This window comes from Malus sylvestris, chromosome 2 (assembly GCF_916048215.2).
Source record: "Malus sylvestris chromosome 2, drMalSylv7.2, whole genome shotgun sequence".
NCBI classification, from domain to species: domain Eukaryota; kingdom Viridiplantae; phylum Streptophyta; class Magnoliopsida; order Rosales; family Rosaceae; genus Malus; species Malus sylvestris.
Window position 1 is genome coordinate 32,886,256 of NC_062261.1, and position 25,501 is coordinate 32,911,756.

General features: G+C 38.0%; 2 protein-coding genes and 1 long non-coding RNA gene across 7 annotated transcripts in view; 1 reads left to right on the top strand and 2 right to left on the bottom strand.

Moving 5' to 3' along the window:
• LOC126609638 (uncharacterized) overlaps positions 1 to 16,586 on the bottom strand; it is a 35,027-nt gene extending 18,441 nt beyond the window's left edge. The window contains exons 1-2 of one of the 3 annotated variants that reach the window (XM_050277500.1): positions 16,478 to 16,586; positions 13,918 to 14,444 (exon numbers count right to left, since the gene is read on the bottom strand). In XM_050277500.1, the coding sequence (XP_050133457.1) occupies positions 13,918 to 14,444; positions 16,478 to 16,507 (557 nt within the window). In that variant the 5' untranslated portion in view covers positions 16,508 to 16,586. Of the gene's footprint in view, positions 1 to 13,421; positions 14,445 to 14,532; positions 15,736 to 16,477 lie in introns of those variants that run through there. The other 2 variants (XM_050277538.1, XM_050277530.1) reach the window with 2 other exon arrangements.
• Positions 2,747 to 4,008, top strand: LOC126609703 (uncharacterized). Of its 2 annotated transcripts, XR_007618237.1 has the most exons (4): positions 2,748 to 2,919; positions 2,992 to 3,431; positions 3,508 to 3,575; positions 3,812 to 4,008. It is a non-coding gene; the product is annotated as an uncharacterized LOC126609703 (long non-coding RNA). The 2 variants fall into 2 exon arrangements; XR_007618236.1 differs by having other exon boundaries at positions 2,747 to 2,919; positions 2,992 to 3,575.
• On the bottom strand, positions 7,027 to 10,210 carry LOC126609667 (uncharacterized). Of its 2 annotated transcripts, XR_007618231.1 has the most exons (3): positions 10,025 to 10,210; positions 8,077 to 8,120; positions 7,847 to 7,995 (listed from the first exon to the last, which is right to left on the bottom strand). XR_007618231.1 is itself a non-coding variant. In XM_050277542.1 (2 exons), exons 1-2 carry the CDS (start codon positions 10,070 to 10,072, stop codon positions 7,204 to 7,206), a joined length of 840 nt encoding a protein of 279 aa, XP_050133499.1. In that variant the 5' UTR covers positions 10,073 to 10,206; the 3' UTR covers positions 7,027 to 7,203. The 2 variants fall into 2 exon arrangements, 1 of the variants encoding a protein (XP_050133499.1); XM_050277542.1 differs by lacking the exon at positions 8,077 to 8,120 and having other exon boundaries at positions 7,027 to 7,995; positions 10,025 to 10,206.
• Positions 16,587 to 25,501: the final 8,915 nt, after the last annotated feature.

Here is a 25,501-nt window from a genome sequence, read left to right on the forward strand (position 1 = left end):
GCTCTCGAGATTCGAAGAGCGGTGTCTCTTCGATTTTTGAGAAAGTAATCATGTTGGGAGTCTGGCTCTCGAGATTCGGAGGGCGGTGCCTTTTCGATTTTGGAGCAAGCAATCTTGTTGGGAGTGTTTTCTCGAATGTGAGTAAAGGTTGGGCATGTTTGCTAGTCTACATTGCCACGAAGCACAGAGGTTGACACAGGGACTTTCCAATTATCCAGCAGTGGTACTGTTCCTTTACCCTCTCTTCGATTTTTGAGAAAGTAATCATGTTGGGAGTCTGGCTCTCGAGATTCGGAGGGCGGTGCCTCTTCGATTTTGGAGCAAGCAATCTTGTTGGGAGTGTTTTCTCGAATGTGAGTAAAGGTTGGGCATGTTTGCTAGTCTACCTTGCCACAAAGCACAGAGGTTCACACACAGGGACTTTCCAATTATCCAGCAGTGGTACTGTTCCTTTACCCTCTCTTCGATTTTTGAGAAAGTAATCATGTTGGGAGTCTGGCTCTCGAGATTCGGAAGGCGGTGCCTCTTCGATTTTGGAGCAAGCAATCTTGTTGGGAGTGTTTTCTCGAATGTGAGTAAAAGTTGGGCATGTTTGCTAGTCTACCTTGCCACGAAGTACAGAGGTTGACACACCGGGACCTTCCAATTATCCAGCAGTGGTACTGTTCTTTTACCCTTGTGGGTAATAATATGGTAGCTAGACCTTCAAAATTTATGTGTCTAAACTTTTTTAGTGTTGTTTCTTTGCTATTCTTTTACCCTTCTTGGTCAGATCGATGTAGTAGGAGCTGCAAGCTTCACGTGTCTCAACTTTGTCAGATAACTTTGGCAAAGTTATCTGTGGTACCCATGAGCTACTGTTGCGTGTGGGAAGTGGTTGATTGAACAATACGATTCATGTGCTTTCTACTTCCCTAGAAATCTTCGACAGAATGCCCATAATTTCCGCAAAGCTGAGTGTGCGTGTGACAGGTGCTGACAAGGCTGGAAAAGTATGTGCCTCTGCGATTTCTGAGATCGGCCTTCGTGGTCTCTGAGCAGGCCAGCTTTTGAGAAAGCAAGCCTCTTTGATTTCTGAGATCGGCCTTCGTGGTCTTTGAGCATCCCAGCTTTTGAGAAAGCAAACGCCTCTTCGATTTCTGAGATCGACCCTCGTGGTCTCTGAGCAGCCCAGCTTTTGAGAAAGTAAACGCCTCTTCAATTTCTGAGCAGGCGCCTCTTCGATTTTTGAAGCTTCGTCGAGTGCAGATTTTTTATAGGGGCTGGCATTAAGTTCCAAAGCACACTTGAATCTCCACCAGTAAAAGTTTCATTCTTGCACTTCTAAGATCTTGATTTGTCCGACCTCTTCTCTCTTCAACACCTTTGAAAATGTCTGGCCCCTCCGACCGTCGTTTTGACTTGAACCTTGTTGAAGAGGCAGCCCCGCCTTCTCCAGACAACATATGGCGCCCATCCTTCGTCTCCCCTACTGGTCCTCTTACCGTTGGGGATTCCGTGATGAAGAATGATATGACCGCTGCGGTAGTGGCCAGGAACCTTCTCACTCCCAAAGATAACAGACTACTTTCCAAACGGTCTAATGAGTTGGCTGTTAAGGATTCTCTGGCTCTCAGTGTTCAGTGTGCAGGTTCTGTGTCTAATATGGCCCAACGCCTATTTGCTCGAACCCGCCAAGTTGAATCATTGGCGGCTGAAGTGATGAGTCTCAAACAGGAGATTAGAGGGCTCAAGCATGAGAATGAACAGTTGCACCGGCTCGCTCATGACTATGCTACAAACATGAAGAGGAAGCTTGACCATATGAAGAAATCTGATGGTCAGGTTTTACTTGATCATCAGAGATTTGTGGGTTTGTTCCAAAGGCATTTATTGCCTTCGTCTTCTGGGGCTGTACCGCGTAATGAAGCTCCAAATGATCAACCTCTGATTAGGGGTGGGTTCAAAAAACCGAAAACCGAAAAAAACCGAAAACCAAACCGGACCGAGGCCGAAAAAAACCGAACCGAAACTGTCAAACCGAACCGAATCGAATCTGGTCAGTTCGGTTTCGGTTTTTGAGGTTTGGAAACCGAACCGATATAAATATTTAATTTTTTTTTTTCAATATTATAAATAGTTTAGTCATACAATCATAACAAAACATAACCTGTTGCCAAGTTGGTTTCTGTGATCCTTTTCAAACTGCAGGGCATGGGTTCGAACCCTCATGCCTCCAGGATTTTAGAGAATTTTTTTAATTTTTTTTGAGAAATCTACAATACCCTTTTAACCCTAGCCAGCCACAGCAGCCACACCTTTTATCTTTTTTCATTCTTCTCTTCTCTCTCTCGTGTTAAATTCTTTAACCCTAGGCAGCCACAGCCGCCGCAACACCCTTTAACCCAGTAACCCTCTCTCTCGGTCTTCAACTTCAATCACTCTCTGTGAGAAAATCTTCAAGACCAAGTGCGATCAGTGCCATACCGTCGACTCGTCGAGAAAGGCGCCGGTCACAAGCAGGGTAATTTCATCTTCTCTCCCTTCACTGAACCTTGTTTTTCCTTTTATTTTTTGGCTTTTGATTTCGATGATTTATTGATTTTTGTTTGGATCTGACAATTATAATCCCTTTTTTGCATTTGGTTTTTGGATTTGTGTATTTGGATATTTGTTTCAATTGTTATTTGGATTACTGATTCGATCTCTGCTGCGTGCCTCTTTCGAGGTCGTTCCCGTCATCTCACGTCGTCTCGCCCCCGGCTCCGTCTACCGCAACCCCCAACTCTACCGGAAACTAGTTGAATAATAAGTGTTTCCGTTTACTGAAGATATTGTGTAACGCAGAGTGCAAAGACGAATCTTAATGTGGAGCAAGTTTTCTTTTCGATAGCAAGAGACATAAAGCAACGGCTTGCAGATACCGACACTAGGGCTGAGGTATTTCATTTGCTTTCCTGGTTTTGTATTAAAAAGATCTACATTTATTTTTTCGAAACTCGCTTGTTCAAGGACACCCTGGGATCCATTCTGTACTCCATAGGAGACCTTGAAGAGGGTCGAGGGATGGTTACAATGCTCTTTGCAGGGCATCTTGCATACACTGGAATGCACGTTGTCGATTTGTTCTACAGAGCTGTAACAGGTCTTCAGTGTCAACCGACTAATTTGATGAAAGCCTTACATACATCCATGCATAAAAAGAGTATTCTTGACGAGCTAAGAATTATAATTGAATCATATATAGGGTCGGAGGAAGAAGACAAAAAGAGACGGACGTTCCAGTATGCAAGACTGTTTGACAGTCAAATGTTCGGTAATCTACAAACGAAGAATTGTGCCCATCTAGTCTGTATCTTAGCATACCTTTGTCAACAATGTGGAAGTGCAGGAACCGGAGACGCAACTCAAATTGCAGTGATAGCAAACATGGGGCAAGGGGCCAAGGACAGGTGCAAGGCCGAAGCAATCAACATCTACAATTATATTGTTACCAAGAATGACTTTGGTTTTGTTCCGGCGTTGTAGGTTTGGCTGAGTCAAATGGTTATATATACATTGAGGCAAATGGTGGTCTAAATTAGCAGAGGACTTCAGTAAGTTTCCTTTCAGCACCCAATAAAAATTTATTTTGGTATGCCCATCCCATGTTTTTAGTTTTATCATTTACTTTATGAATCTCTCATGTGGACCTACATGCTTTGTTGGTTGGTTCTATTATATGTTTCAGTCTGTTTGAACACTGGAAATAATGTTTTTATTGTCATAAAGGTGCAAAATTTGTGATTGTTAATTCATAAGCTGAAGGAAAATTATGTTTGTTTGTGCTCAGGGGTCGTCAAAGGCAGGAAATCGTGATTCGAAGGCAGCAAGGGAACTAAGCAGCTAGGCAGCTAGGCTTTCAGTTTTTTTCTTTCTTTTTCGGGCTCAACCCTTGGGTTGGGTTGTTGTGCTGGCCCATTTTTTTGTTTGTGTTTAGTTGTGGGCTTTTGATATGTATGTAAGTTTAATGAAAGTTTACATTTTATAAAAAAAATAAAAAATAAAAAATAACCGAACCGGACCGAAACCGAACCGAAAAAAACCGAACCGAAAAAAAACCGAACCGAAAAAAAATTGAACCGAACCGAACCGAACCGAAATTTCGGTTCGGTTTCGGTTTTAGCAAAAAACCGAACGGTTTCAAACCGAACCCAGCCCTACCTCTGATGCCTCATCCTTCTAGGGTTCTGTCCAGTACTGAGGCTCTGAATGATCCCCCTCCGGTGCCTTCTCTTTCTGGGGCTCTACCGACTGCTGAGACTTCTCCTAAACAACCTTTGTGAAGGCTCCCTCTTGTTTGTTTATTTTGACTCATGTATATGTACATATTTGTAACTTATCGGGGATATCAATAAATAAGTTTTCCTTCATTTCAACGTATTGTGTTAAATACACCAAAGCCTTCTTCGCTAAGTTCTTTGAATTTTCTTTTGTTGAAGCTTGCATGTTGAAGCTTTGTGAGTGGAGCATGTAGGTTGAGGTAGTGTTCCCTTAATTTCCCGAGTGAGGAAAACTTCTCGGTTGGAGACTTGGAAAATCCAAGTCACTGAGTGGGATCGGCTATATGAATCTTAGAACGCCATTGTGTTCTGTCCTGTGTCATGTCCTCCGTTAGATCCAAGTACTCTAAGTCCTTTCTTAGGGTCTCTTCCAAAATTTTCCTAGGTCTTCATCTACCCCTTCGGCCCTGAACCTCTATCCCATAGTCGCATCTTCTAATCGGAGCGTCAGTAGGCCTTCTTTGCACATGTCCAAACCATCGTAACCGATTTTCTCTCATCTTTCCTTCAATTTCAGCTACTCCTACTTTACCTCGGATATCCTCATTCCTAATCTTATCCTTTCTCGTGTGCCCACACATCCGACGAAGCATCCTTATCTCCGTTACACCCATTTTGTGTACGTGTTGATACTTCACCGCCCAACATTCTGTGCTATACAGCATCGCCGGCCTTATTGCCGTCCTATAAAATTTTCCCTTGAGCTTCAGTGGCATACGGCGGTCACACAACACGCTGGATGCACTCTTCCACTTCATCCATCCAGCTTGTATTCTATGGTTGAGATCTCCATCTAATTCTCCGTTCTTTTGCAAGATAGATCCTAGGTAACGAAAACGGTCGCTCTTTGGTATTTCTTGATCTCTGATCCTCACCCCTAACTCGTTTTGGCCTCCATTTGCACTGAACTTGCACTCCATATATTCTGTCTTTGATCGGCTTAGGCGAAGACCTTTAGATTCCAACACTTCTCTCCAAAGGTTAAGCTTTGCATTTACCCTTTCCTGAGTTTCATCTATCAACACTATATCGTCTGCGAAAAGCATACACCAAGGAATATCATCTTGAATATGTCCTGTTAACTCATCCATTACCAACGCAAAAAGGTAAGGACTTAAGGATGAGCCTTGATGTAATCCTACAGTTATGGGAAAGCTTTCGATTTGTCCTTCATGAGTTCTTACGGCAGTCTTTGCTTCTTCATACATATCCTTTATAGCTTGGATATATGCTACTCGTACTCCTTTCTTCTCTAAAATCCTCCAAAGAATGTCTCTTGGGACCCTATCATACGCTTTTTCCAAATCTATAAAGACCATGTGTAAATCCTTTTTCCCATTTCTATATCTTTCCATCAATCTTCGTAAGAGATAGATTGCCTCAATGGTTGAGCGCCCTGGCATGAACCCGAATTGGTTGTCCGAAACCCGTGTCTCTTGCCTCAATCTATGCTCAATGACTCTCTCCCAGAGCTTCATTGTATGACTCATTAGCTTAATACCCCTATAGTTCATGCAATTTTGTACGTCGCCCTTATTCTTGTAGATAGGCACCAAAGTGCTCGTTCGCCACTCATTTGGCATCTTCTTCGTTTTCAAAATCCTATTGAAAATGTCAGTGAGCCATGTTATACCTGTCTCTCCCAAAACTTTCCACACTTCGATTGGTATATCGTCTGGGCCTACGCTTTTCTATGCTTCATCTTCTTCAAAGCTACAACCACTTCTTCCTTCCGGATTCTACGATAAAAAGAGTAGTTTCTACACTCTTCTGAGTTACTCAACTCCCCTAAAGAAGCACTCCTTTCATGTCCTTCATTGAAAAGATTATGAAAATAACCTTTCCATCTGTCTTTAACCGCGTTCTCTGTAGCAAGAACCTTTCCATCCTCATCCTTGATGCACCTCACTTGGTTTAGGTCCCCTGTCTTCTTTTCCCTTGCTCTAGCTAGTTTATAGATATCCAACTCTCCTTCTTTGGTATCTAGTCGCTTATACATATCGTCATAAGCCGCTAACTTAGCTTCTCTCACAGCTTTCTTCGCCTCTTGCTTCGCTTTTCTATACCTTTCACCATTTTCATCGGTCCTATCCTTGTATAAGGCTTTACAACATTCCTTCTTAGCCTTCACCTTTGTTTTTACCTCCTCATTCCACCACCAAGATTCCTTTTGGTGTGGGGCAAAGCCCTTGGACTCTCCTAATACCTCTTTTGCTACTTTTCGGATACAACTAGCCATGGAATCCCACATTTGGTTAGCTTCCCCCTCTCTACCCCACACACACTGGGTGATTACTTTCTCTTTGAAAATGGCTTGTTTTTCTTCTTTTAGATTCCACCATCTAGTCCTTAGGCACTTCCAAGTCTTGTTCTTTTTTCTCACTCTTTTGATATGTACATCCATCACCAACAAGCGATGTTGATTAGCCACGCTCTCTCCTGGTATAACTTTGCAATCCTTACAAGTTATACGATCCCCTTTCCTCATTAGAACCATCTACGAATGATGTACTAAAATATCGACGGTTCGAATCATTAAAATACATTGCAAAATGAGCCATACAATATAGGTATCAAAATGTGTGTCAAAAGTGTGTGTATCTGAATCTTAAACCCTATAATATAGGTATCAAAATGTGTGTCAAAAATGTGTGTCTCTTAATCTTAAACCCTCTATATATATATATAGATTCCATTGATTGGCAACTAGCAACACTTTAACCTCTACAAAACAGATTCTCTATTCACAAAGGTCCAAAGGAAGAAAAGTCAGACGGACAGATACATACCAATACAAAAGCCAGGCATATCGAAAGTCTACAAACTATTATCCATACACTATTAACTTGGAGTTGAAACAATTTTTGCCTTCCATCGTTAGGATGAGACTTTGATAAAACTTTCAAAAAGCACGCGAGTTTAATTCCGGGCACTTAGGCCGAATATGACCAGGCTCGCCACAGTGATGGCAAATGTACTGCTTTCTTGGCCTTTTTTCCCCTGCACCAGAAGCTTCCTCAAACGACTCTTCCTCGCTGTCCTCCAGAGATTGTTCCACTCTCAACGCCGCTGCGACAATGTCATCATAAGTACTGAATTGAGCTACCCTTGTTCTTATGGAAGGCCTCAGTGCCCTTAGAAACTTCCATGCTTTATATTTATCTGAACTCACAAGATTAGGTCGTGCATACCATGATAGCTCAAGTAACTTGGATGACAACTGAGCAATAGTCATGTTTTGTTGGGTTAACCGTAGAAATTCGTCATATTTAGCCAGCCTAGTAGTCTCAGGAAAATAGTTATTCAAAAACAGCTCCTCAAATTCTGCCCAAGTGATGGATTTAACATCGCGTCTCCTTTTCACAAATTCCCACCAGCAGCGAGCCGGTCCAGTAAGACAGTATGTGGCAAACCCAACTTTTAAGTCTTCGGGGACATCACTTACATCAAAACATTGCTTTATCCTTTTGAGCCACTCCACCCCTTCTAACGGTTCATCAGGATTTCCTGCATACTGCGGGGGTGACAGACTAATGAAAACCTTCAAAAATTTCAGCCTCCGATTTACTTCGGATGTGCCTTCAAGCGCAGGTTCAGCCATTTTCTTCATGGCTTGAAAAACCCTAGCCACGTCCTCATCATTTGGAGCCCTGGGATTGGATGAAGTGGCTTCACCTGTTCTAGGCATATCTTTCTGAAATTTTAACAAACAAAACATTAGCTTCCATACAAATGCATAATCAAGAGACTGTTCCCAGTGTAGCCAACAGCATACTAGCCACCTTAGCAATTACCCGTCACGCCGCTGAAGTCTACCAACTTCAAAAATACCAAACAAGTACATCATCAGTATTCACCATGACACAATCATTTCTAATGGACCGCATAGCTGTAAGAATATTAATAATTTGTAAATATAAGGCACTCTCAAGAGGTGGAACACAGTATACTTTTTCTTTGGTTTTTCTTATAAAAGAGAATCAGAAAACAGACCCAAGCAACACTGCAGCTGCATCATCAATCTGAGTTTGACAACAGAAACACCTAAGACTTATCATCGTAATTAATGCAACTCTTAAGAAACACAAGCGATGCTAAATTACTAGAGAAGACGTCATTCAATAGGTAAAGCGAAAGGAGAACGACTACTAGACGCATTCGCTCCATAATTTCTTAAGCCAATCAATCTGAACTTCAGGATCATTATAGGCCATGAATAATGCTATGTTATTCTTGCGTAAAATTTGGAAGATAACAAGTATGCTCATCTTCTCTTCAACTCCAGGAAGGACTCGATCACCTCTTGGCTTTCCGGTCTCATCCATCCTAGATGCCACAAATGGCACACCCTTTGACTGCATTTATGCATGTGTTCTGTTTATCGAGGTAACTTGCCTCCAACTCATACCACCTGTCCCTTGTATCATCATCCACAGTATAATCAGAAAGTACAATCTCTGATGAAGCCAAAATTTTTTTTTATGAATCTTGATGATAAGTTCCATCTCACAGGATGGCTTTGACTTACTAATTTTGTTGGGATTATCCTGGCATTCTACTTCTTTTGATATATAAACTACCAAAAGAATTATTTACTAACAACAACAACAACAAAGCCTTTTCCCATTAGGTGGGGTTGGCTGTATGAATCCTAGACGCGCTCGGTTTTGTGCCAAGTCCTCCGTTAAAACTTATAACAAGCAATATGTGTAAGAAAAAAATTAGTTAAAATAATATAACACTTGCAAAATATCTTAAACTGGGTATGCTATACTTAGCCAACAAAACTTTCTTTAACTCCTAAGTAACACACACACACACACACACACTTGAGTACAAGACAAGAGGCCGAAGAAGCAGAGCCGGGAAGACACTAAAAACCCTTCTAGGTTCATTATACACCACAAAATATTGGAGGAGTAGTCAAGCAACAACAAACAATGAGGTATTCGTCATAAAAAAAATAAGAAGAGAACTGACTGTAATCTTTATCTAAAGAACCAATTATATTAATCCCAGAGAGTTTTTCCTTTGGTCAAAGGAACACTAAAATGCCTACCATTTAATCCAAACAGTCATATGGTTTATGATTTGAGTAATTGTTGGTAGAAAACGGTTGAATTGTTTGAAATATAATGTGGAGTAAGACCTACAATGGCATCCCTCAAATAAGCTTATTTGACAGATCCATCAACTAAAGTTCACATACATATGGTTCAGATCAAGGGGGACACACATTTTGACACACTTTCTTGTAGTTCGCATTCCATAAATTTTTCTTGGCGCAACAGAAATGTTGCGCCTTTGTGACCGAAAGGTAACGTCTTCAAGTCGTGGAAACAGCCTCATTACAAAGTAAGGATAAGACTGCGGAAGATAGATGTTTCCAACCATCGCATAGCGGGGAGCGCTGGCTTGGGGTTGCTGGAACCTTGCATGCATAACTTCAATTCAATACCATCAAATTCAATAAACTCAATGGTTACATCATCCCTAAAGTACAAGTTCAGTGCTATACAACTAGTATTTCAGCTGGTTACTGCAATTACATTAATCAATTTCACAACTTACACCAAGTTGTGATTGAAATTTGTTGGTCAAGCTTTCTGCTTTGTGATTAATTGAACTTATCGCTTTAAATTCTCCGACTCCCAACAACAGAAAATAATCTAGGATGTTGCACGAGGAAACCCATAGAGAATCAGAATCAGTACGTAACTAACCTTCATATCAACTTTCACCTTCACTGCTGCTGGATGATCCTGATTCATCTGTTTGCTTGTTTCGCCGGAGCCGATGGAATTTTTTGGTTCGCTCGCCAGCAGCTCGGCTTTTCATAACAAAACATTTCGGTCTGGAACTCGAGAATTTTTTTTTGTGATCCAAACACGGTACACGATACAAGTGATAGAATATTTTATATTTTATTTTTTAAGTTATTAATATTTTAACTCGTATATTTGGATAAATTACATAAAATTATCTCAACTATTGGGTTATTAACAGTTTCATACCTCGTCTTTAAAAAGTTTCGATGTCATACCTTATCTTCGAATTTGTTGCAATGTCATACCTTTCATCAGTTGTCTGTCAATTTTTCTGTTAAAATGCTGACGTTGCTTGAAATATTATTAAAATTTTAATAAAATATTATTAAAAAAAAAAAAATAATAATAATATTTTTTAAATGTTAAAATAATAATTAATTATTAATAAAAAAATTAAAAAAACACTTCAGTTCGTCCCCTCCTCCTCCTCCTCCTCCTCCTCCTCATCCATCTTCATCTTCTTCCCCAACCCCCTACCCTGCAACCCAGAAAAAAAAAAAAAAAAAAAAAACCATTCAGTTCGTCTTCTCCCCCCTCCTCCTCCTCCTCCTCCTCCTCCTCTCTTCTCCCCCATCTTCATCTTCTTTCCCCTGCAACCCAGAAAAAAAAAAAAAAACCCCTCAATTCATCTTCCCCCCACCCTCCTCCTCCTCTCTTCTCCCCCATCTTCATCTTCTTCCCCCTACCTGCAACCTAGAAAAAAAAAACCCATATCTCGTCTACGTCGCCATCGCCGGGTTCGTGAGGTGGAATCGGGAAACCCCCTTTGCTAGGCCAGTTTCGTGGGTGGAGAACATGGGCGCGGAGAAAATGGGAGGAATGGGTGTGGATTTAAGGAGTGGGGTGTGTAGAGGAGGGAAGAGGGTGGGTACGAGGATGGGTGCGGGTGCAAGGGGAAGACGAACTGAGTTTTTTTTATTTTTTATTTTTTTATTTTTTTATTTTTTTATTTTTTTTTTATGGGTTGCAGGTAGGGGATCGGGGGAAGAAGATGAAGATGGGGGAGAAACGACGAGGGTTGGGGGTGGGGGGTAGACGAACTGAGGTTTTTTTTTAATATAATTAATTATTATTTTAATATTTAAAAAATATTAAATGCTTTTTGTTTTAGTTTTTAATAATTTTTTAATAATATTTCAACCCAGGTTAGCATTTTAACAGAAAAATTGACAAACAACTGACAGAAGGTATGACATTGCAACAAATTCGAAGATAAGGTATGACATTGAAACTTTTTTAAAGACGAGGTATGAAACTGTTAATGACCCAATAATTGAGGTAGTTTTATGTAATTTACCCACCGTATATTTCATCAGTTGTATAATGACACGTGATGTATCATCCCGTATTTCAGTCACGCTGAAAAATCGGTTCTAAATTGGACTCTCGTCCTGAGAGATTATTTTAGTATGTTCAGACCACAAACAATACCACATATCATCATGTCATTATACAATTAGAACGATAAATTAAAAACTTTGGGTCTAATAACATGGGAAGTACATTTCTCTGTTTTGCGCAAACGGGAAAATCTTTTGTAATGGCAAGGGGCCGATGAATATTCTTGAGACCGTGTGGAGAAAAGGGAATTCACTAACATTTTAGATGAAGAAATGCAAATTACTAGATATTTTAGAGTGTATTTTTATTCACCACTCTCAGTGGTGGTAATTCTCATTATCCTCAAATGGTGGTTGGTTGCTCACCATTCTACTTATTACCAATTAGTTTAAAACTAAGCCAATGGTTAACTAACTCTTAGTCTAGCTATATATTTTCAATGAAACTTAACCTAAAAGGTTAAGTTAATATCCACACATTCATTTTTATTTCTCACACACCATTTTCAATTTTTGACCATCAGATCAAATTAATTGAAGAAGATAACTAACAAAAAATTAACCAGAGTATGTAAAAAGTAAAAATGAGTATGTGAATCAAATATACAGATTAAATCTGGGGTGTCATTCAAATCTTTGGATCTATTTTCAAATTTTTAATGCCACACTTGCATATTTATTTAAATTTATTTGGTTAAAAACACTTGGTAAAAATTAGAATACATCTGCCTTGAATAAATGAATATTTTATGAAGTAATATTTCATAAAGAGTGATGTTATTCACACCCCAATGTTTTATCTTCACACCCACCTTTTAATGAATTTTTTAATTACAAATTTGTCCATTTACAAAAAGACTGATAAAAAAACATTAATTATCTTGTTTTGCTTAATTAAAAAAAAAAAAAAAACCAGGAGACAATTTGTCTACCTTAAACCCTAACTCATATTTTCATCTCCTTTCATTCAGAGAAAGTAAAAAAATAGCAACGGACTTAGAAGATGACTTTTTCATTGAATAGGTAGAAGATGACGCTTCTACAGAAGAGGTAGAAGATTATGTTTCCATTGAAAAGGTAGAAGACTAATTTGTGTGTAGGCCATTTGAATTTGTCCATCGTATTTTCAAATTTGTCGTTGTCGAATTCTTTTGAATTTGGATACCTCTGTCGTTTTCATTTGAATTTGCAGACCTTAGTGGTTTTCATTTACATATTATTTGTTATATTTTTTAAGAGACAATTTTATAATTTCATATGTACATATATATTAAAGGTTATTTTGGGAATAATAGTGGGTGAGAAAATAACATTTTATTTTTTTAACTTTTTAAGGTAAATAACTCAGTCAATATTTCAGTGAAAAATACTGGTAGGGAGAGAGAGGAGAGTGAGGTGGAAAGAGAGATTTCACAAGGAGAAGTTTTGTTGGGCAAAGAGAGATTTATTCAGTGAAAAATACGGGTTGTAACAATATATATAACCTTCATGCACGTACTCATACGCGTGAGAGCTTTTTTTTAATCAAGATGCGTTATAAGAGACATACAAGGTTAAATTTTTTATTTCATATTTGTATTTATCAAGTCTAGTTTCGAAATTCTTTGACAACTTGCTTCCATTCGGGCTTCAACAACAGCCAGGTTCACAGAGCTAAGATGCTTCAACAATCATGATAAATTTTAACATTTTTCAAATATCATGATATCATTTTCTACATTTTGTATTTCAACGTGAATAAGTTTATAATGCCAAAAATATGATAGACTAATGAAATAAAACTTCGTCAAAATAAAAATGAAATAAAACTTTTTGTCCATTACAATGAATTTATTGATTGTGGCCTTCTTGAAAATGTGAAATTTTACATTTAGTACCCTTTTCTTTTGATTCCAAAATGCGGCCTACAAAATAAGTGTCAAAAGCATGTGTCCTGAATCTTAAACCCTATATATATAATTGGGATTCCATTGATTAGCACCTGGCAAGTGACACTTATAACCTCTACAAAATAGATTCTCTATTCACGAAGGTCCAAGGGAACAAAAGTCACACAGACAGATGCATACCAAAACAAAAGCCAGGCATATTGAAAGTCTTACAAACTATTATCCCCACACTATTAACTTGGAATTGAAACCATTTTTGCCTTCCATCATTAGGATGAGATTTTGATAAACCTTTCAAAAACCACGCGAGTTTAATTCCGGGCAATTAGGCCGAATATGACCAGGCTCGCCGCAGTGGTGGCAAATGTACTGCTTTCTTGGCCTTTTTTCTCCTACACCAGAAGCTTCCTCAAACGACTCTTCCTCGCTGTCCTCCAAAGATTGTTCCACTCTCAACGCCGCTGCAACCATGCCATCATAAGTATTGAATAGAGCTACCCTTGGTCTTATGGAAGGTCTCAGTCCACTTAGAAACTCTGATGCTGCAAATTCATCTGACCTCACAAGATTAGTTCGTGCATACCATGCTAGCTCAAGGAACTTAGATGCATACTGAGCAACGGTCATGTTTCCTTGGCTCAACCCTAGAAATTCTTCGCGTTTAGCAGCGCTTATAGTTTGAGGAAAATATATATTCAAAAACAGCTCCTCAAATTCTGCCCAAGTGATGGATTTAACATCACGCATCCTTTTAACAAATTCCCACCAGTGGTGAGCCGCTCCAGTAAGACAGTATGTGGCAAACCCCACTTTTAGGTCATCGGGGACATCACTTACATCAAAACATTGCTTTATCCTTGCAAGCCACTCCGCCCCTTCTAACGGTTCATCAGGATTTCCTGCATACTGCGGGGGCGACAGACTAATGAAAACCTTCAAAAATTTCAGCCTCCGATCTACTCCGGATGTGCCCTCAAGCGCAGGGCCAGCCATTTGCTTGATGGCCTGTAAAACCTTAGCCACATCCTCATCATATGGAGCCCTGGGATTGGATAAAGTAGCTTCACTTGTTCTAGGCATATCTTTCTGAAATTTAAACAAACAAAACATTAGCTTCCATACAAATGCATAATCAAGAGACTATTCTAAGTGTAGGCAACAGCATACTAGCCACCTTAGCAGTTACCCATCATGCCGGTGAAGTCACCAACTTCAGATATACCAAACAAGACTACATACGAGTCGAGTCTAAAGGCTAAAGCGAAAATTCACCATCAGTATCATCACAGTATTAACCATGACACAATCATTTCCAATGGATGCCATAGCTGTAAGAATATTAATAATTTATAACTTATAAGGCACTCTCAAGAGATGGAACACAGTACAGTTTTTCTTTGGTTTTTCTTAGAAAAGCGAATCAGAAAACAGACTCATGAGTCATAACACAGCCGACTGCATCATCAATGTGAGTTTGACAACAAAAACGCCTAAGAATTAACATCGTAATTAATACAACTCTTAAGAAACACAAGTGATGCTTTACTAGATTCAACAGGTACAGAGAAAGGGAGACGAACGACTAGAGGCATTCACTCCATAAATTTCTTAAGCCAATCAATCTGAGCATGAGGATCATTAAAGGCCATGAATAACGCTATGTTATTCTTGCATAAAATTTGGAAGATAACAAGTATGCTCATCTTCTCTTCAACTCCAGGAAGGACCCTAAGAATCTCGATCACCTCTTGGCTTATCCTCCACCAAGATGCCACCTCCGGTCTCATCCATCATAGATTAGATGCCACAAGTGACACACTCTTTGACTGCATTCACGTATGTGTTCATTTATCGAGGAAACTTGCCTCCAACTCATACTACATGTCCCTCGTATCATCATCCACAGTATCATCAGAAAGTACAATCCCTGATGAAGCCAAAATATTTTTTGATGAATCTTGATGATATGTTCATCTCACAGGATGGATTTGACTTATTATTCTGTTGGGATTATCCTGGCATGCTACCTCTTTTGATATATAAAGTACCCTAAGAATTATTTACTGAACGCAAGAAATTTGCATGCGTAAGAAAAAAAAATAGTTAAAACTAATATAACATCTGCAAACTATCTTAAACCGGGTATACCATAGTGAGCCTATATAATTTTCTTTAACTTAACTCCTCAATAATGCACGCACGCCCGCACGCATGACACACACAGAGTACGAGACAAGAGGCAGAAGAAGCACAGTGCAAAATATTGGAGGAGTAGTCAAGAAATAACAAGCAATGAGGTACTCATCATAAGAAAACAAGAAGAGAACTGACTGTAATCTTTCTCAATCTAAAGAAGCAATTATATTAATCCCTGAGAGTTTTTCCTTTGGGCAAAGAAACACTAAAATGTCTACCATTTAATCCAAACGGTCATATGGTTTCTGATTTGATTTGTCTAATTGTCGGTAGAAAACTGTTGGATCGTTTGAAATATAATGCGGAATAAGACCTACAATATATATGGTTCAGGATGAGGGGGACAGACATTTTGACGCACTTTCTTGTGGTTCCCACTCCGTAACTTTTTTTTCAAGAATCGGAACTTTGCATGCATAAGCATAACATCAGCTCAATAACATCAAATTGAATAACTTTAATAATTCCATCATCCCTAAAGTACAAGTTCAGTGCTATAACAGCTAGTATTTCAGTAGGTTACTGAAATTACATTAAACAATCTCACAACTAACACCAAGTTGTGGTTGAAATTTGTTGGTCAAACTTTTTGCTTTGTGGTTATGGAACTTATCCACACCACATCTATGCAGGGCGAATTTTCTTCCTTCCTAATCTCTCTCCTTCTTCTTTCTCCTCATACTTGAACGATTACGGTTAAGCTACATTAACATCTTATATTGATTTTTGTTATAGAAACAACAAGACAAAAAATAATGTGTGAGAGGAGAGAAGAAAGGGAGAGAAATTCGAGGGGCGAGAATCCTATGCGTTTACAGCATCACTTTAAATTCTTCAACTTTCAACAACAGAAAATATTCATGGATGTTGCACGAGAAAAGAAAACCCACATAGAATCAGAATAAGCAAGAAAGTAACTAAACCTTCATCTGAACTTTCCCTTTCCGATTCATCTGTTTGTTTGTTTGTTTCGCCGGACCGGATCGAATATTTTGGTTCGCGCGCCAGCAACTCGCTTTTCGTAACAAAACCCTCCCGTCTGGAGCTCGGCTTTTCTAAATTGGGCTGTTAATATAAGGGGCCCAATTATATTCTTGGGAGTTGGGACTGTTTGTGAAGAAAATGGAATTCTTAATTGGCTCCTTTAAAAGTGTTTTTATAATTCCTTAAAGCTTTATTTATTTGTGGTAATGTTTTTGTAACTAATTTTTAGTAAAAATGTAAGTGAATTCTAATATGATATTTAAAATGCTTCCTGAAAAAAAACACAGCTAATGCTTCTTCCATGAAGCACATTTAAGTGCTTTTGTAATCCAAAAATATTTTTTTTAAATGCACTTAAACGACCCAATAATATTTATTGTTTAAACGAACAAATTATAAATTACTAGAAATTCTAAACTAATGAAATTTAAATTTTCATAAAAGCTTATATATTTGATGGAATTTAAATGACAGAATGTCTAATTATGTTGTTTGGATAACTCATATAACTTGATACACCCTGACCGAAGTCGAGACATGTTGGCCGTCACGTGAAGGTGACGTAGCCAAGTACGCAACAGAAGTGATGATAATAATAAGAAAATGCAACTATGTAAAAACCAAAACTAAACTTACTTAAACTAGAGATAATATGTAAGTGCGTGAAAGTGATCAAGTATAAGATACACACATATCAGAGCATAGGTAAACGAAAGTGCAGTCGAACTAACTAAGTATTAATTGTACAAACAAGGAGAAGATCCCTACAATATTTAGTAGATCGTCAGAACCACCGAGAAGTCCTTGTGAGCCACCAAGATGTACAACTGAAGGGCGCAAAACAGAAGGGTGAGTGGGCAAAAACAAAACGTTTGAAAACACATTTATCTTTTCTGAACATAATAACCCCTCATTGTAAAATTCGTATAGTTCCAGAAAATAATAGTACGTATATACATACGAATACCAATGCACAAGCCTAGTAAAAACTGGAGTATGCCATGCCATAACGTTTTCGCACTAAAAGATGTAAGCCAGGTGAAATCAATATAAAATAATATGTCAGTCAGAGTCACCTAATGTGACCTGTACGACTAGATCTATAGCTCATCAATATATGCTGGCACACGAGTTGGAATCACCTATGTTTAGGTGTAAATATGTACGCTCAAGTGCTACGATCACATCAAGGCTGTGCGAATAATCGAGGGTCACCTACGAGTCGAAACCACCTATTATGGTCTGTACGACAGGGCTGGCACCAAACTTGGATCCAAGGTGAGCGTGCGGTGTGGGAGGTGAACATCACGTGAAAGATTGTGCCCTGACCTCGGCGCGGAAACACTAACACCAGGGTGCATCAATGATAAGCTCTAAATGCATTTATGCATAACAATGTGTCATGCAACCAATACCATAACAATATACTCACCTGAAGCTTACCTGAGCCTCTGCAACATCAAATGATATGATTCATGATTTATAATAATGCAATACTTAAAATGCAACTCATTTTCGACATGGCATTTAAAGCATAAATCATTTAAAAAATGTTATGGAAACCACGATATATATATATATATATATATATATATATATATATATATATATATATATATATATATATATATAGAAAGCAAATGCCCACTCACTGATAAGTAGCAGGATCGTAGCCCCCCAATCTCGCTTGTCCATGCTCGTCATCGGGGTACGTTTCACCTATATGCGAAATAACTAATTTTACGTTAATTTTAAAGCACATGCACAAACCCTAGGAATAACTTCTCATACGTTGCTCAAATGGGGCGTTTGAATATACCAAGATGATCTACTCGACAACACGAACACCCCCATATTTTTAGAAAAAAATTTGGATGTCAAACGAGCCTCCACGCGTTGGCCAAGGCACAGACACACTCGCAGGCACACTGACGGAACCCCTAACGGCGTTAAGGAATATTCTGTCAAATTAGTAGAATATCCTGATAAAATTACCTGACGCCGTTACAATATTCCGTTAAAGTTAACGAAATATGTTCCTTCTTCTCCGGTGACTTGCCGGAGTCTGCCGTCTGGTTCGTCGGTTTCTGGAAAAATTTCAAAGTTCAATATCTTCTTCAATTCTCAACCAAAATCCATGAAATTTATATGGATTTGAAGGTCTTGAAGAGTAGTACACATCCATACCTATTGGAGTCCTAAAACCAATGGAAAATGATCCAAATTTCCTTCGATACCTCCGGCCAACTCTACAACTTCACGAACCCGTGTGTTCCGATGTCCGAACCACTCCAATTTCACTCCAAGATGTTAAAGGAGTTGTTTAGAGTCTATCCCGAGCCTTAAAATCGTGTAAATCGCCCACGATCACGACGTCCTAAAAACCCACTATGTTGAAGCTTCTGGGTTCTTATGTTTCCGACAACCGTTCAATGAACGAAATGTGTGAATGAGTTCGTGAGGTTGTGAGGAGGATGATGCTAGTGTCCAAGGACTCGATCCGTGATGTTTTAGTATGGTTTGAGTGTGGTGGTCTCAAGGTTGTACAAACTAGAAGAAGAATTGAGAAAGAAGGAAAGGGTGAGGGATACGTGTGTGTGTGGTCACAAATTGGCCAGAAAGAAAAGAAGTAAGGCCCTGATTGGGCTGCCGTGAGAAAGAGAAAGAGAGAGAGTTTTAGGGTCCAATTAGCCCAAGGAAAATAACAATTCAACCTAAAATCTGATTGGGCTAGACATGACAAGAACTAATTGATTGGTGAATAAAATATAGTCAACCCAACAATATATGTCTACCCTAACTCGTTATTTAATCGTTATAACATTTTCATTAGGAATCCGATTCGACCCTAACTCGCATTGACGCACTCGTGACGTCGAGTATAATTTAATTACGATAGTGAGGAAGATTATTTAAAACTGCATATGTACATCCACGTCACTAAGCCACCGAGGGCATAATCGTCATCTCACATACTCGGGGAGAAAATTATAATGACAATTGGGACGGGTCGTCACATAACTTGTTGCAATTTTGTAAAACAAATTAATAATACTATCTGATACATTTTTGGTCTTCCACTTTCCATACTCTTAGTTTAGAAATATATTTTTTTAGGAATTGTTATTAGCACCTCAGAAATTTCATTTCGCACTCTAAACTTTTTATAATTAAAAAAAAAATTCACTGAAAAGATTTTTGAAGTATTAATAATTTTTAACAATATGTCTAATTTGTTTGTTAATTCTTCGTGCAATTGAATGAATAAAAAACAAGACTGCTTTGAATAAATGGATATTTCATGAAGTAATATTTCATAAAATACCCATTTCCAATTCGAAGTGGCAAAAGCATAACATTTGTGTACGATTTACCAAACAAAACAGTCACACATTTAACGTTCGACATTGAAATTAAATATTAAATGTTAATTAAATTTTTATTCCTCATCAAATGTCTATAAAAGATGAGACAATGAATTGCGTTGTATTTAAATTATTATCAATTTTCGAGAGTCTTCAGGTAAGACATACAATTTTTTTCACGGCCTTCTACGTAGGATATTAGAGGAAACTAAAAAATATTAAGCTCTTACTATATTAGAGGAAACTAAAAAATATTAAGCTCTTACTACAGAAAATAGGATGCAAAACAAAAGAAAATAAGGTTTGAGGATACAAAACAAAAGAAAACAGGGTTTTTTGGTTGTTGAGCAATTTCGGGGTTGGACGTGGCATCTGTGGAGGCGCTACGAACGGGATGGAGGATGAGAATCGGCTGGAGGACTTGTTTCAGAGGGTGGCGATGGTTGTGGAAGCTTATGGCGGAAGCTATTGTGAAATATATTGCATAGAAATACCAATTATTTATATGATCAAATATATCAAATCAAATGTATAATCACTATCCAACTTATGAAATTTAAATTGGGAAAAAGGAATAAGAAAATCTGGTCTGTGAACCAAAGAGAGACACGATATCGCTGCCCTAAAACCGTAGACGCCTCCCTACATGCAGGTTATGGCAGTGCTTACAACTCCAAAATACAACCCAAAGCCTCATAGGATGTCTGATCCGATATGCACGCCAACAGCAGACGGGATTGCCAAGTAGTGATCAATTGTCCAAGAATTATGAAGTAGGAATGTAAATAGCTGAGAGAGATGTGAGAATTGAGGAAGATAGAAAAGTTTAGCGTATATTATTTTTTGTCTGAGGTTTCATATTTAAAGAACTCCTCATACCCTTTTAAAAAGGAATATGACTTTTCAAATAAAACACAACTCTTAAATATTAAAAATAAATAAAATAAAATAATAATAAGTTTTGAATCTTTAAAATAAAATATTATTAAAATAATTAAAATAACCAACAGCTATTTGGTTTCTGGGCCTTACTGTTGATATGGAGGAAAAGTTAAGGTAACTCAAGTAATGTTTGAATTCATGCCTAGTTAATCAATCACCCATTCTTCATTTTTACGTACTTTGAAATTGAATTATCAGATTTTTTTTAAAGAAAATTAATAAAAAGGGTTTGAAAACTTTGAGTTTTAATGATAAGGACAAAATAAAGTGTAAAGTGAATATTACCAGGATTGATTTTTTAGTATAAAAATGTGATTTTTCGTTAAAGTGAATAATACCGGGAATTTTTCGTTAAAGTTCCTTTTTTTTTTAAGTAATAGCATCCTCTCAGTAACTCGGTCAAGATTTCAGTGCGACTAAAGAGAGGCGCATAGAGATTTCACATGGAGGGTTTTTGTGGGGCTATATAGTTGTCATGCGGGCCTTTATACACATACGAAGGCTTTTGTTTTTTTTTTTAATTACCGCGACTTATGCACAACATACAAAGTTATATATTATTTTTCACATTTATATTTACCAAGCCTAGCTCTTGTATTGTTTGTTTTCAGATCAAATGCATCAAGATAAAATTTAACATTTTTTGAGTATCATGAATAGAATTTTCTAACCTTTTGTATTTCAACGTGAATTTCAACCAATCATAGTTTCATTTTATTTTTTAACTAGTGACGTCATTCTTTATTACAAACACAACAGAGACATTTATAGAGAGCTCCATAAATAAGTTTATAATGACAAAAATGTGATGGACTAAATGAAATAAAACTTTTTCGTCCATTGCAATGAGTTTTTTGATCGTCGCCTCTATCTTTTTGAAAATGTGATATCTTATTTTTAGTACCTTCTTCTTTTGATCGCTTGTGTCCTTATTCGGATTATTGTTGTGCTTTTTGTAGTATTGACTATGATATCTTCATAATCTTCAAATTCAAATTTTGAGCGTCATTCCTCTAGTGGTTCTTCACATCAACATTGAGAGACTATGTGATCACCTTTGGAGGATAATGCAAGAATGAGTGCTTTTTGGCCGAGGATGAGGACAATTGCAATATTGGACGACATTGTCAAGAAAAAAACAGAACGACCACCTAAATGAAAAGAAAAACAAATTCTCAACTCAATCATACCCTTATATGGATTCCTACCAAAGACTCGCAAATGCATTGCCTGTCTCGAGTGAGATAACTTCCTCAATCACTCTTACATTATCATGAAAATCTGATGCAACTACTTATTAAGTTGTACACACTTAAGAGCGAGTGTTGCAAATAAAATTATTCTAAGAATATGATTGTGTAAACTTAAATATAATGACTCGTATTACTTGAAGTTGGAGGTCAAGTAAACCCTATTTATAATTAGAATAAATAAAGACACAATGATAAAAGAAAAAACATACAACGTATCTCATAAATAGCTGAGCCCACGTCTCTCACTCTCAAATATTTTATTTTATTAGGAAAACTAATGAAAATGGCTTAAAAACTTTGAGTTTTAATGATAAGGACAAAATAAAAGGTAAAGTGAATAGTACCAGGATTGACTTTTTAGTGTAAAAATATGGTTTTTCGTTAAAGTGAACAGTACCGGGTGATTTTCGTTAAAGTTCCCTATTTTATTTTCACAACATTTCTGTTTGTTTGTTTCCTATCGATTTTATGGTTATCGCTACACTGCAACGAGAGGGCGAGTTGAATGCCTCACAATATGGGAATGTGATTGCAAATATTCACCAGGTTTTGCATACATTTTCACAAAGGAAGATGAGTTTTAGTGGGCGTGCAACGAATAAGGTAGCCCATCGATTGGCTAGTTTTGTCTGAGTTTATTTCGTAACAATTTTGTAATTTGGTTTGAGCAACCACGTAATCATTGACTGTCACAGTCCGTCCCGAATTATTTCATCGGTGGTGTGAAAAGACTAAAGTACCCTTGAACGTTTGTGGTGTTGTGTGGTTTAGGTTTTGGTTGTGGACCAATTAAAATTTTCCTAAGTGTTTAGACCCAATTAGAAAAGAGATTTTTGTTTGTTGTGATTGGATGCTCAAAAATGGACCCCACACACACACCCAAAGTAACCCGTTGACTCTCTCTCTTTCCTCCCTTTCGCATTTTCTGCCATTTCCGTACAAGCGTACGGACAACCTTCAAACCTTCACTTCCAGTCATAGATCGAAGATGGGGAAGTGGTCTTTGTGTTCCTTGCAAGTCCAGGAGCTCATCCATGCCATTTGTTGGATGTGAAACCTTCAAAAATCTAAGAACCAGAAACCCCGATTAAGTGCATTGTTCGTGTGATCGTGATCGTGAAGTTTTCAGGGAGTTTTAAGGTTCTATGAAGCTTTAGGACGTCTTCATGAAGCTCGGGGAGTAATTTTTGAGTGTTTTGGACGTCAGGAGACTCAAGTTCTAGGAGTTGCTGAAGTAGCCGGAGTATCGTGCTTTCTCCGGAGAGTTTCCGTGAGTATTGAGGCTCAAAGTTGGTAAGGTTTTGTTCCTTGCATCATGAGCTTCATTTTGAGACAATTTTCATGAGTTTTGGTTAAGAAATGAAAGAGATATGAAGGTTTGAATAATTTTCCAGTTTCCAGCGATAACAGTGGTACTTGCGCCGGGCTCTGGCGATCTAAGGAAGGAGGAGGAGAATATTTTGTCAAAATTGACGGAATATTCTGAGGCCGTCAGGTAAATATAACGGCATATTCTAGTTTTTAATGGAATATTCCCTAATAACGTTAACTATTATGTCCCCCGTGCCAGGCATGTGCCTGCGCTTGGCCTCGCGTTTGGCCGTGCCTTGGCCGACGCTTGAGGGCGTGTGAGTGCTCGAATTTGTTTTTCAAAAAATTTGGGGATGTTCGTGGTGTTGAGTAGGTCATGGTGGTACATTCAGACACCCCATTTGAGCATTGTGTGAGAATTTATTTCTTAGTTTTGTGTATGTGCTTTAAATAACGTTTATTCAGTTATTTTACATATAGGTGAGACCTATCCTAAGGACAAGCGTCATCAATCGAGGCTCGGGGGCTACGACCCTTCAACATACTAGTGAGTGGGCTTTTGATTTTCCATATATACCTATATACTTGAGATTTTTCCCAGGAAATGAATTTGAATGATTATACGTTTTGAAATGTCATGAAAGTATCTATCTATTTTATTTATGCATTAGTAGTTGCATATATGTATGATTAGTACTGCAGACACACAGGTAAGTGCCAGGTAAATTCATAAATTAAAGATATGAGATTGCTTCAGTTATGCGAGATATGATGTGATGTATTGAGAGTTCATAAACCTGCACCCGGGTGTTAGTGCTCCTGCCCAGAGTTAGGGCACATTCCTTCACGTGATGTTCACCTCCCACACCATATGCTCACCTTGGATCCAAGTTAGGTGCACGTGCTTGTTGTACAAACCATTATAGGTGGTTCCGACTCGTAGTTAACCCGCGATTATTCGCACAATCTTCACGTGATCGCAGCACTAGAGCATATTTATTTTACACCTAGTCATGTCGTACAGACCACTTTAGGTGGTTCCGACTCGTGTGCAGGATTTGATATGATTGAGATTGGTTATGAGCTATAGATTCAGCCATGCAGGTCACGTTAGGTGGATCTGGCTGATATGGATATATTTTAATTGGATTACTTATGGCATTTCATTGAGATACTTTAGCATGGTATATTTCTATGGATTTTCATCCTGAGCATGAATTCTGATATAGCATATATTATATTTTTTTGGGAAATTATACAGGTTTTACGACGATGGGTTAGAACTTTTGAGAAATGAAATGATTTTGAAAAGCTTTGTTTTTGCCCACTCACACTTTCTGTTTTACGCCCCTCCAGGTTTTAAGTAGAAGTGCTTTGGTGGCTTACGAGATTTTGACGGTGGTTCTGACAGAACATCATAAACGTAGGATCACCCTTGGGTGTTGTATAATTAGTACTCGTCCTGCTTGACTGCACTTAGGCTATTTATGCTTTGGTTGTGTATTTCACATTTAATCTCGCACTAGCACCTTCTCCTAGCTAGTACTGCTAGTAACTTGATTTTTTTATTTATTCGTATTTCTTTATATCAATTTTGTTTCCGCACTGTGCACATGGTTACATCACTCTCATGTGATGGCCAGTACGTCCTGATTTAGGTCGGGGTGTGTTATTGACTTTCTGCTTGAGGATAGTACTTCGTGGTATTAGTTTTGGTGTGGATGATCTTTTTCTTTCATTTGGATTGAAATACCTGACAATGTGTTCATCCGTCTAATTGAGTAAATTGATAATATATAATATGATCAAAGTACAGTCATAATATAATTAACAAATTAAATTTTTTTTAAATAATAAATTAATTTCGCAAAAACCAAAACAAATCCAAAAACAGAAAAGAGGTATTTGCATAGAGGTGCCAATTCCTCTACACTTTAATTGTAACCGATTACTTCTGAACTTTTATTATTAGCCAATTTTTCAATAACTTTAGCTAATTATCCTTAAAATTTTATAGACAGCCAACTTCCCTAGTGTTGAATTTTAAAATTTTCATCCCTCCACTTTTCCATTCTTTTTTTAAAGTTTTAAT